General features: G+C 40.6%; 1 protein-coding gene across 3 annotated transcripts in view; it reads left to right on the plus strand.

Moving 5' to 3' along the window:
• The window catches only part of ASXL2 (ASXL transcriptional regulator 2), a 68,434-nt gene extending 56,708 nt beyond the window's left edge, over positions 1-11,726 (plus strand). For all 3 annotated transcript variants that reach the window (XM_072407284.1, XM_072407285.1, XM_072407286.1), the window contains 2 exons: positions 271-946; positions 4,720-11,726. In XM_072407284.1, coding sequence (XP_072263385.1) covers positions 271-946; positions 4,720-6,894 — 2,851 coding nt within the window. In that variant the 3' untranslated portion in view covers positions 6,895-11,726. The remainder of the gene's footprint in view (positions 1-270; positions 947-4,719) is intronic.
• Positions 11,727-12,261: the final 535 nt, after the last annotated feature.

Below are 12,261 nucleotides of genomic sequence, written 5' to 3' on the forward strand. Positions count from 1 at the left end.
ATAGGCTGGAGAAATTACTGGAAAGTTATCGCCGAATACAGAGGTTCATTAAAATGTAAACATTGCTCTGGTCCTTAACCCCCTAACCGCTAAGCCCGTAATTTCTCGCACTAAATATTTTTGCTCTTTTGGTTAACCCCGTATTTTTTCGCCTACACTAAAATCCCCACTTACCTGGTCCCGCTGTGCTAATCCAGCGTCGGTTCCGTGTTCCAGCCACATACCATGTCCTTTCATTGTTTTTAAACCTACCCTGTTTTTGTCTTATAGTTCTGGTCTCACTATGGAGGAATTCAGTGATATGACAGCAGAAGATAATGACATCAAAGGAGAAATATTTCCTCCTGTAGAGCACATGATGGCCAAACCTGCTGATGTGGAGGGCAAAGCACCAGAAGATTCCCTGATTGTGAAAACAGAAAAAGACAGGGAGTGTCTCCTGAAATCTAACTTATCTGAAGGTACAGAAGCCATACCACAAGTTGACAATACAGACATTAGTACCGTCCTAAACGCCAACTCCACTAAAGACTCGGAGATGGCCAAAGAGAACAAACCAGATAGTGTGGTTGAGACAACTACCCAAACCATGTACACAGATTGTGAATCTATACTTGCAGAGCCAATAAGCCATACTTGTGTGACCCCCAACAAACCAAAGAGCCCAAATGTTGTACAATTATCCAGGACTCCTGCAAATATAGGGGACCTTCCGCAAGACTCAAGTGAAGCCAGTACTCCAGAGAAAACACCAGAAAAGTCAGAGGCCAGCCTCACCAGTGGAGCCAAGAGAAGACTGAATGTTAGCGAAAGCAGTTTGGCCAGTCCTGAGAAAAGTCCACGTTTGATGACACCTAGCCAGTCTCCGCAGCCATTTCGTGCCTTATGTAAACCTCCTAAGGAGACGGCACAGCAAAGCCCAGAGCAGAAAGTTCCACCTCTCAAGGTAATAAAAATGGTTACAAAACTCTATTGCTGTTTAAAAGTGGACCTCTTAGTAAATGCCATCCTTGAATCTCAGTCAGTGACCTTAGTTAGGCTGAAATTATGTCATTAGTCTATTGCAGGCAGGAGAAAGCATGTCTTTGGTCTCATTTTCTTCAATAATCAGACTGCAACAGTGTTGCCTGTGCCCCTTTATTTAACATATTTCAATTAGTGGAAGCTCGGAAGGGGGTAATATCTAGGGCAGTTGGTTTCCTTGGAATACTAACAATAGACTAACATCCATCCAGTTCACTCTAATTGGCTTCACTTTCACCTTCAAATCAAATTCAAGCTCCTGTCCTTCAAATCCCCCCACAGTTCTTGTCCCACTTACCTTTCTGCCCTGATAGAAAAATACACCCCTAGCCTCTCTCTAATGAAATACTAATGACTTCCTCGCTCATAACCTCGCCGCGGGCATGGCTCCAAGCTCTAGAGCTGCCCCAAATCTCTGGAATGGTCTTTCTCATCCTATTCACCTTGCTCCTACTTTCTGCCAATTTAAAAAGAGAACTCAAAAACTCGCCTACCCGTCTTCTTCTGTCGCTTACACCCACCACTCCATATCTTCCCTCCTATTGTGTGATACTTCCCCCACCTCCTAGATTGTAAGCTCTTCAGGGCAGGGTCCTCTCCTCCTGTGTCACTGTCTGTATTCGTCTGTCATTTGCAACCCCTATTTAATGTAGAGCACTGTGTAATATGTTGGCGCTATATAAAGCCTGTTTAATAATAATATTCCATCAAGGCATTTTGATATTTGCACAATTGCATCTAGGATACAGCTCACTAAGAGATAACACTACTAGACTTCTAAGCTAGATACCTGCAGATGAGATAAGATCCCTCGCCATTATCCTACTTTTCACAGATGCAGAGAAAGCTGTCCACAGGCTAGACTGGTCCTTCATGCGCCCTACAATGGAGCACAAAGGGTTTGGGGTCAAACATTCTATCATGAATTGATTCTTTATACAGTTCCCTGTCGGCGGCGGTCGGAGTGAATGGGTCACTTTCAAATTACCTAAACATATCTAACAGGACTAAGCAGGACTCGATGTTCCCTTTCGCCATTGATCTTTATCCTGACTTTAGAACCTTTGCTTCCAACTATCAGAGCGTACTCGAACTTATTTGGCCTGCGGCTAGGGGGAACACGCCATAAAGTTGGCAGCTTCTGCAAATGGCCTTACCAATCAAATTATATCACTACCAAATCTGGTGAATGTCTCACTACCACCTGGACTCCAACGATCCTTTTCCTTCCATTGGACGGAGGGGGCGATTAACTATCTAGGGACATGGATTCCCTGTTACCTTTCAATAGTGTTCCACCCTAATTTTTCACTGATTGTAGAACTATTAAAGCAGACATAGAGAGATAGCGCAAAATAACACTTTTCTGGTTTGAAGGGATTAATGTTAGAATGAACATACTGCCCAAGATGTTATATCTGATGCAAGCCCTCCCAATTCGGATTCCTAATGTTATATTTATGGATTAGTCTTTTCCAAATTATATGGCAGGAGACTTGTCCCAGACTAAATCGGAGCCTGCTGTTTGTTACCAAGGGTTCAGGAGGTTTGGGGTGTTCTCAATTTTTATCATTACTAAGTGGTGATGGTGGTAGACTGGAGCAGACACTCCGCTCACCAACAGTGGGTGGCATTGGAACAGGTTTTAGGTGAGATAACACTGACTACTTTGCCATGGCTGTCTCACCTCTTCACCAGCCAGCTCAAACATGGACCCAAACGGGGGGACCCATGCTGGATAGTTGTATTCTTACCAGAGTTACACCTGGCTCCGAAACCATCACCAATGTTCCACTTCTAGGCAGTCCTATTCCCACCAGGAATGACAAACCTGGACTTTAGAGATACTTAAATCAACACAGATCTACAGAGCTTACTGATTCCTGAAGCACCAGGACTGGGTGAAGGGCACAAATTTAATGCATCCTTAGGGCTCATTCAATTTAGACTCCTGGAGGGTGATGCAGGTGTCCCACTTCCTCAGGTCTCTCCCACCAGACAGGTAATTTGCTCATCATATGACAGAATTTGAGAACTTGTACGATGGCCCTGGAAGGGTTATCCACTTCTTCCATACTCAATTCTTCACCACCCCATTATGTGCCTCCCTATCTCTTCAGCTGGGAAGCAAAATTAGGTATCGCCTTCATACCAGCACAGATAGAGAGAATTGTATTGCTTCCATACAAGGCATCTATGAGCAGCAGGTTTCAAGAATTAGGCTTTAAACTAGTATCAGGTGGTAAAAGATCAAAGCGATTACATTAAATAGACCCTAGCATATCTGATTGCTGTTGGTGATGTGGAGATGGAGAAGGGAGCCTTCTTATTTTGGTTGTTCCCAGGTTTAGGACATTTCTGGGATACAGTAGGCACAAGTTAGAGATCCATTGATACAAAGTCATAAGGCTTCAATATGCTGGACAGTATTCAATCCTTCAAACAAGTAACCAGGGATGTTAAACCACCAATATCTGAGTCCTTTGTATGCTGGAAAGACGAAATAGGCTTGATGGTATCAAACTTGTGACATCTACATAATCATTATGGATTTCATCATTGTGATAAGTGCTTTGTGCCTTAAGTTGCCTCCCTAAACTCCCGAAGAAGTTTGATAACAAAAAGGCCGAGCACTGTCTTGAAAATTAAAAAAAAAAAATTTTAAATATATTTTGTTTATTTTGTTTTGGAAAAAGTTTTTGGTCAACTTGTGGCTTACTTTTATTATTATATATATATATATATATATATATAGATTTTATAGATTTTTTTTATGATTTATACTGTGTGTTTTATTTTTGTGTATACAATTTTAATGAATCTCCTTTATTAACATTATTGATTTGAATGAAAAAAACTACATTTTTTGTACCTTTAAAGTCCCCATGACTTTAAATATAAAATGTGCAAAGAGCTTTAAAGACATCCATTCTTTGACACTTGGTGGAAACAGTTTGTGGGGTCACCGGAGTACTATAGGTATATGGGTGTCTGAGGGACTGTTAAAATGTTTTAAAAAAAAAATCAGCCCACTGTGTGCATGTGGGCTGAGAGCTTTTGGAAGGAGTACCTCTGTGCTTATTAGCCTCTTTTTAATAGCATAAAAAGTGAAGTTAAAAATATATCAATAAAACCTTAATTGCATTAAAAAAAAACAAAAATAATTGTAAGGGCCTATCATGTTTACTCTATGATCACGTAGAATACAAAATTAAATAAAAGTAAATAAATGAAAAAGCAATTCTAGAATGCAATAGACATAGCTGCCTATTCACAATTGTTTAAGCACACCTACTACGGCTCATGGGGTCACAGGAGCCTGCATCTTCATCTGGTCCTCCAGGTTCGCAATATTGGCCATTTCCATAGTAGAAATATGTAATACCGATGGAAATCAAAGCTTGCATTTTTGATTGCGCCCATAGTACCATTAAAAGTCAATACGTTTTACTGTTTCTTTGTAAATAGTTTAGAAAGCATACCTTTTTAGAACACAGATATTCAAGGGGTCCTAAAGTAGACGTTTTAGGCCAGAAAGTCTTACGGGAAGTAATTGAAATGTATCAGAAATATTTATATCTGACACTGAACTGGTTAAGAAAGCAGTGAAAGGTTATTATATTACAATGGGTGTTGGATGTACCCTATGTTTAATCTGTTACTATATTTATTTATATACTTTTGTCTTTGTTATAGATTCCCATGTCATGGATCAACCCAAAGCCATTTCTTATCAGCCAGGTCTCTCACAGGGCCCCATTTCCAGCCAGCAACAACAGTCCAGGCAGAACAGGAGCCCGTACTCTTGCGGACATCAAGGCCAAAGCCCAGTTGGCCCGAGAAAAAAGAGCAGCAGCTGCAGCTGCCCATGGAGGTTCCATCCCTGGACCAGGCCCCGGCGGAGGACCAGTGCCAGGTGGGGGTCCAGGAGGTGGAATCGATGAGAACAAGAGGCGAATACTGGACCTGGGAAGTACTGGAAGCGGGAGAAGTGAAAGGGGAACTTCAGCCCCTCCACCAGCTAGCAAAAACCAAGGCGAAGTCAAGGCTGCAGGGCAGACATCGACTCACAGTGCAACAGGAGCACAGCTACTGCAAAAACCCTGTGTACAACCCAGAGTCTCAAATACTACTTCCTCTGGTAGCTCAAGAACCTTCCAGACCACTGACACTTCGGTTACCATCAAAAATCAAAACACACTATCTATAACAGCTGATAAATTTACAAAAATTCATGGGGCCTCAGGATTGGGAACCCTGGCCCACCATTTTGAACATATCAAAGCTGATTGCTCAAAGGGAATGGTAACTGATGGCTCAAATCTAAAAATGCCTGCCTCTAAACTATCTAAACCTTCACAGTCAGCTTCACTCGCTGCCCCTGCCCATTTTATATCAAACCCTTCTTCAATGTTGAGAACATCTATAACGGCTCAAGGAAATGACAATACAATAAATAAGCGGTCTCCAGACATTGTTTTAAGATCGGTTCGGTTAGCCACTAGTGGACCATCAACCAGGTCAAGCTCCAGCATTCCTGCAAATAACCCACTGGTTACTCAGCTGCTCCAAGGAAAGAACGTCCCTTTAGACCAAATCTTGCCAAGACCTTCAGCAAAAGTTGAAATGAAGACTGTATCCTTACCTTCCGCTGATAAACCACCCAGTGCAAGCACAGTGAAAGCAGTAGATTCTTGTAGGAAGGAAGATTTAGAAAAAACATCTCATACGGCTGCCCAGCAGCTGGAGAGATTTATGTGCCACAATCGGCAAAACCCTTCTGGCCAAAGAATATTTGAACTTTTTTCAGGAAAAAATCTAAGCAGCTCTAGTAACAGTTCAACGCAAGCTTCTGTGGCCAGCATTGTAAACCAGGAGCAAATTTTACAAACTCTGGTCAAAAAAGTATGGCAAGAGAAAGTGAATGCACCAAGTCCACCTGAAATGAATGACTCTATCTCCCAGAGCTTCATGCTTGGTTTTGTTGGGAGAAGAGCATCAAAACCGGCCATGTCTGGTCACTACCTTCTCAACCTCTCAACATACGGAAGGGCTCCAGAACCCTTTAGAAGAATTCACCTTGGAAGTGGTGAGGTCGACACCTCTTTTAATGATCCTGATCATCTCGAAAATGCAGGTGATGAAACAGAATCTATAACAGAGAGTGGTGAGGAGGGCACAGAATCTGAAGAAAACACCAGTGAATGGGCAACTTCAACTGTTCTTGTTAAGTCTGATAACCGAGTCAGTCTCAAATCAGAAAATCCGTGCGGCATAAATTCAAACGCTGAACAGTTTCAAACTCAAGATCTGAAGGGGAAAGTCACAAATGTCACCAAAAGCAATATCTACAGTGACGCAAACATAGCCAGAAATTTGGCCAAAATGGCCAATGTTCTTAGTGTCCGGTTAAAAAAGAACACTTCCGACATTTGTGGAATGCATACAACATCAGTTGAACCCCAGCATCATCATACAGAAATGGTTCAAATGTCAAGGACAAATGGAAATTCTGCTGGTCTTCTTGGATCGAGCTTTGGAGGTACCATAAACATCTCCACTTCTCCAGAAGGCCTGCAGAGATCTTCTGTCCCCACTGGCGGAGATTTCACTTCATCCAACGCGGACAACATTGTTTCTTTTTCCGTGACTCTGACAACCATCCCTTCCAATAATACCATAAATTCCAGTTGTCCTGATCAACCCATTTCTGTTCAGGCTTACACAAATGAAAGCGGGATGGAGTTGTCCCCCTCCAAATGCTACTGTCGCCTGAAGGCCATGATCATGTGCAAGGGCTGTGGAGCATTTTGCCACGATGATTGTATCGGTCCCTCCAAACTCTGCGTTTCTTGCTTGGTGGTCCGATGACCTTTAGAAGTTGTCCATATGGCAGTACTATCTTGACGTTCTTCCCCAGAATGGTTTATAAATGATTAGTATTTGCTAATTTTGAAATCAAGGGGGGTTGAAATAGTCACTTGCGCCTGCTGTAACCTCCTTGACTTCAGAAGGAAAAAAGGTTGTCTTTTTTTTGACAAAGATCTTGGCGGGTATGTTCCAGGGTTTTGTACGACCCTGATCAATCACGACATAAGTTTGCACTTAATTACTGTAAATAGTACATGATGGAGTGTTGAAAATGTTCAATATTTTTTACCAGTTTTATTAGTCAAGTTCCAAAGAATGACAAAAAAAGCAATAACCCCCCTCCCCCACTATATCTCCTTTAACATCTACTTGTTTTAGATTGTGGATTGTGCACTATACAAAACACGGGCCCCTATATAAGCAATAATGCTAAACTACCTATGAATGTTTGTGCGTGTGTGTGTTATGTGTGGCTAACCGGATGGCCGTGTTTGTAATGATTTACAAGCACCAAACAAGATGGGGTTCAGCTGACCTGGGAAGGCATTCTTACCTTTATTCATAGGGGCTTGGTTAGCGTAATATTGGGTCATTATGTGATATTCTAAGCACCTTGTGTATGCTCTAATAAGTAGAGCAGCCTAATTACCATGTTGATGAGGGTACAATAAAGCAAGCTTCCCATTCTGAGCAGCATCACTCTCGTTTGAAACCTAACTTGGGTTTTGTAAACATTAGTAGCCCATATTTAATACTGAAACCATTCAGCATGAGTGAGTTCTTGTATTTACTGTTCCCTGTAGCCTGTTGGAAGCTAAAGTTCATTTTTGTGTTTTGAAATAGGCTAAGCGCAAATTGTGGAACAGTCGGCTATGAACTTATATGTCTGCTCAGACCACTTTAGCACTTTTTTTTAAATGCCGAGGCATGTTTATGGGTACAGAATGGTTGACTGGGTCAACCAAAGTTCTAGTATGGTAATACAAAATAATTGTGCATGGCTTTCGTGTCATTACTGAGACAGAAGTTGATTTAGACATGGAGAATATTGATAGTCTGTGTACAAGGTGTTAACCATTGTTGAGTGCCCATGGATAGATGACATGTAGGATTAACCATCAATCAGGTTGCCCGTTGTTGCATTTAATTTCAAGATGCCCCTTGCTATGTATCAGCCAGACTGCAAGCTTTGGGTCAATAGACCCTAAACCCACTTCCCACGCAATAATGCCGTTCATAGGACATTTACGGAGGATGTGACATGTCTTGTATCTCTTTGGTTTATATTGTTCAGTCCCCAGCTCTACACGTCTGTTGTGTCCGTTATGAGGGGTTTCTACTCTAGCAGATGGATTTTTGTCATTTACACAAATGTAAGTGACCATGTCAGACGGGGACATAGTTAGGAATTATGACAGACATAGCTTATTGTTGGAATATCCAAAACATATAAGAAGGGCTGTATAGTAATGAAAATGTTGGCACTATACTTATGGGTAGACTGACTCTTTACCGTAACATTACAGAGACTCGGTTAACTTTCTTGTTTGGGTCCTGCTGGATCCTGCTGATAGATACCACAAGATAAAACCACACAGACGTTGTGTTTTCCAATGCCCAAGCTAAGCTGACTGTTCTGATGCCATGTTACTGGATTGGTTGACTATGGGTCATGTTATGGTCAACTTATTATTGGCCAGTAGTGTGGTTATCGTTTTGTTGCCTTTGCAAACTACTTGATCACTGTGTGATAAAGAAGCCATAGTTATTTCCAGCAGGGAGTCCACATGTTGGGTTAGGGTGTATCGTTAATGTTATTTCAGTTCAGTTCACCTTGGAATGCATTTTTACCATTGTTATTGGGAACTTTGATAGCAGAGTAATGGGACATTATATGACATTCGGAGTTCATTGTATATTTTCTAATAAGCGGAGCAATGTGATTACATGTTGGTGAGAATATAATATAGCAAACTTCCTATTCTAAGCATCATGACTCTGGTATGAAACTCAACTTCGAGTTCACATGCTGGGTTAGGTGTATCGCTGATGTGATCTATATAGCCTAGAGTCTAAATAGCCTTTATGGCATAGGAAATTAGTGTCATATCCTTTAACCACCAGATAGATTATAATAACTGCCAAAATGATCTAGTTACATGCAAAATAAAAGCTGAACTAAACCCACTTCCTTGACTTGAAAATGTTCCACAAACGGTGGGGTGGTTAAACATTTGGGTGGTTGCGAGGTTCAATGTTTAAATACAACAAGTTACCTGCAACAACACTACAGCTCACATTTTCTAGGTGAAGTTAAGATTTAAGGAATCAGTATATTAAAGTGAAATGTTGTATTTGTTTTAATGCTATTTCATTTCTTTCTTGTCTTGTGCCCTATATTCTAGCCTTTTATTAAAAACCGTGTCTATTGCACTAAACCAGAGATTGTTGCAGGCCCTGAGGTCTGTCTCTGCAGCATTTTCTATACGGGCATACTTTTGTGAAAAGCTACACAGTATAGGCAGGCTAGACATTTCTTTCCACCATTTTAGGCTTTAATTTAGTGTCACCTTACCCCTACATACTCCAGTTCTAAACGAATGGGCGTTAATATAGACCTTCCACAGTCGCGCTTTTGTAGATAGCCTAAATCTAGCATTTGGAGGATTATTAACTTACTAATAGCCATAGAGGGTATATGGAACAGAAATATGCAACAAGCTTGTTATGTCCACCAATGTTTATGTATGCTAATGTAGTATAGATAAATGTCTTCAGGTGTCCTCAGATTAGTTCTTTCGTGTCATGGGGAAGACCAAGGTCCAGATATTTTGCCACTATTCTAGGACATATGAGACTGACAGTAAACAGTAGGGTATAAGACTTAATTTGGTTGCGTTTAAGTTGACCCTAGCTGGATTAGGAAGTTGATATGACATTTTTTAAAGTTGACTTTGCAGATTCTTTTCCACCAAAGGATTATACTGTTCATCCCAGGGATGGTGTGTTCCTCCATCCTCTGGGCCCAAATTGCTGCAATTTCTAAAACTGTGAACTTAATGGAGACTTCTTTTTCCCACTGAAATTCAAAGCATGCCACATGCAGGACCCAATATATTGTGTCATCTAGTAATTAACTAGATATATAGTTATAAAGCAAAACAGAGCCAGCAATGTGTTTTTTTAATGTTTGCTACCTAAATCTGCTTCATTAAAGTGGCATCAGACAGGTTCTCATTGCAGATAGGTCTATTCTGCAATAAGTATGCTTACCTGCTGACCGCCCCCTATCTGTAAAAATTACCTAAGCTGTGCATGCAGAGCTTAACATTCATTGCCAGAGACACCCGGAACATCCTGGCTTCCTCTGTGGGTGTCAAGACTGAATGAGCTCCCCTGTGCGCGCAGGAGAGTTACATCACCACAGTCCCGCTAATTGACATGGCAGAGGAGAAGATGGTGGTACCCACAATGGAACGGGGACAGGTGAATATCCCCAGGGTGTAGTTTCACTTTAATAACTCTGTAGTATTTAGAAGGTGGGTATTAAGAGCATATGTGCATTGTAGTGGCCTTAGAGATTTATTGGTTTTATTTGTGTAATCCTGTCGTAAATATGCAATTCTTTATTAAAAATATTAAAATCTTTCTTCGAAAGATTAAGTTTTAACTCGCTGCCCCAGGAGTTTTTGAAGAGAAGTTTTAGGGTTTTTTATGTTGTGCGTCACATGTAAAAAGCAGCAATATGGCTGCTGCACACTTGTAAAGCACTGCAAACTGCTTTATGCATCCCTGGGCTCTCTTTGCTACATGTAGCTTGGAAAGCTCTGTAGCACTATATTTACTAAACGTTTCAGAAGCAATGTGCCTAGTCTGTGTCCCCACTAATGAACCATCATTAGATTTTGCTAGCTATGATCACATTCATGTTAAAGACTTCACTTCAATGAAGATGGTTAAGCTTACTGGGGTCTCTGCAACTTGTATATGGCACTGTGTACATGTTTATTGTGGTAATTGTTCGACACAATTATATTAATAAAATACAAAATTAAATACAGCAGTAAGGTTTTACTGCTGTAAAAAAAAAAAACAGATGAATGGCAATAAAAAACAGGCATGGGTTGCTAATATCTGACATTCATTTTACAAATATGGAAGGTTACTAGTAATTGCTGTTCTTCCCTCTCTTTTTGTATATGAGGTGTAAATCTGTGGTGTTTTAGCCTCAGGATAAGGTCATTATTTTATGTAACTTTACATTTTCTCTTTTTCGTCTTCTCATGGGTGGTGGCTTTAGGATGGAAAATATCTCTTATGACCACTAAGGTGAAGACATTTTCAAAAGCTGTGATTTGATTATTTCCATCGGTTGCTGTGCCTAGACCTCCCTGCACCTGGCATGTTGCAAATGTTTAAAACACTTTAACTGAACCCAGGTTACAAAATTCCGCCCACAAAACATTTTACGTTACCACTCTACATATGTGTAGGCATGATATCACTTCTTGCCAATGCGTTATATTTTGTGGTAATTATGGGGCTACCTCCAAAATGTGTTTTTTTTATAAGTTGGCCTCCACTGCTGTCCAAGTACATTTTAGACACGTATCTTTTCCTTGATATTTAATGTGCGGCCACAGAGGAGGATTGTAATAGCTCACCGATCTCAAACAATCTCATGTAATATGTCATTTGAGTCCTTAACCACCTCTTTAGTAAAGTTTATACAGATGCTAAATTTGGAACCCAAAATGAACGTTCCTGATTGTCTTGAGAAAAAAATCTATCATCTGTTTAACTGCGGCCTAAATTGGCTCAGTTCTGCCAAATCACTAAACCATCAACAGCTAAGAACCACTTGTCTAAAAGTAGGAGGGTGTAGCAGGAAGCCTGTATTTGTACCATACATTCATAACACAGGCCTGTACATCTCTCATCCATTCCCATTCATCCAAGATAGTTTCCTGTGAGAAAGCTCTAGCCACAGTTTCCAAAAACCTCTGCTGCATGACATAGAATACATGCCAGTTGATACCCCTGTATCTAGTAAGTTGTCGTTTTACCATATTGATGTCACTGCGTTTAAAATATGTTCTACAGAATTATTCTTTCAGAATTTTTTTTAGGAGTGACAACACTCCTAATGTTAAAAAAACTGTTTAGTTCCAGGTTAACTCATTAGTCTAAAGGCTGTATATACTCAAATATAAACCAATCCAAATATAAACAGAAGCTACTTTGACCTAAAAAAAGGAAAACTACACTGACTTAAGTAGGAATGTAAGGAACAAAATGCTGCTGTCACTGCCAACATTCAAAACCATTATCAGCAGAAATGCCATGTGAAGAAATACAGTCATGATG

Source organism: Pyxicephalus adspersus, chromosome 4 (genome assembly GCF_032062135.1).
Source record: "Pyxicephalus adspersus chromosome 4, UCB_Pads_2.0, whole genome shotgun sequence".
In the NCBI taxonomy this organism is placed as follows: Eukaryota; Metazoa; Chordata; class Amphibia; order Anura; family Pyxicephalidae; genus Pyxicephalus; species Pyxicephalus adspersus.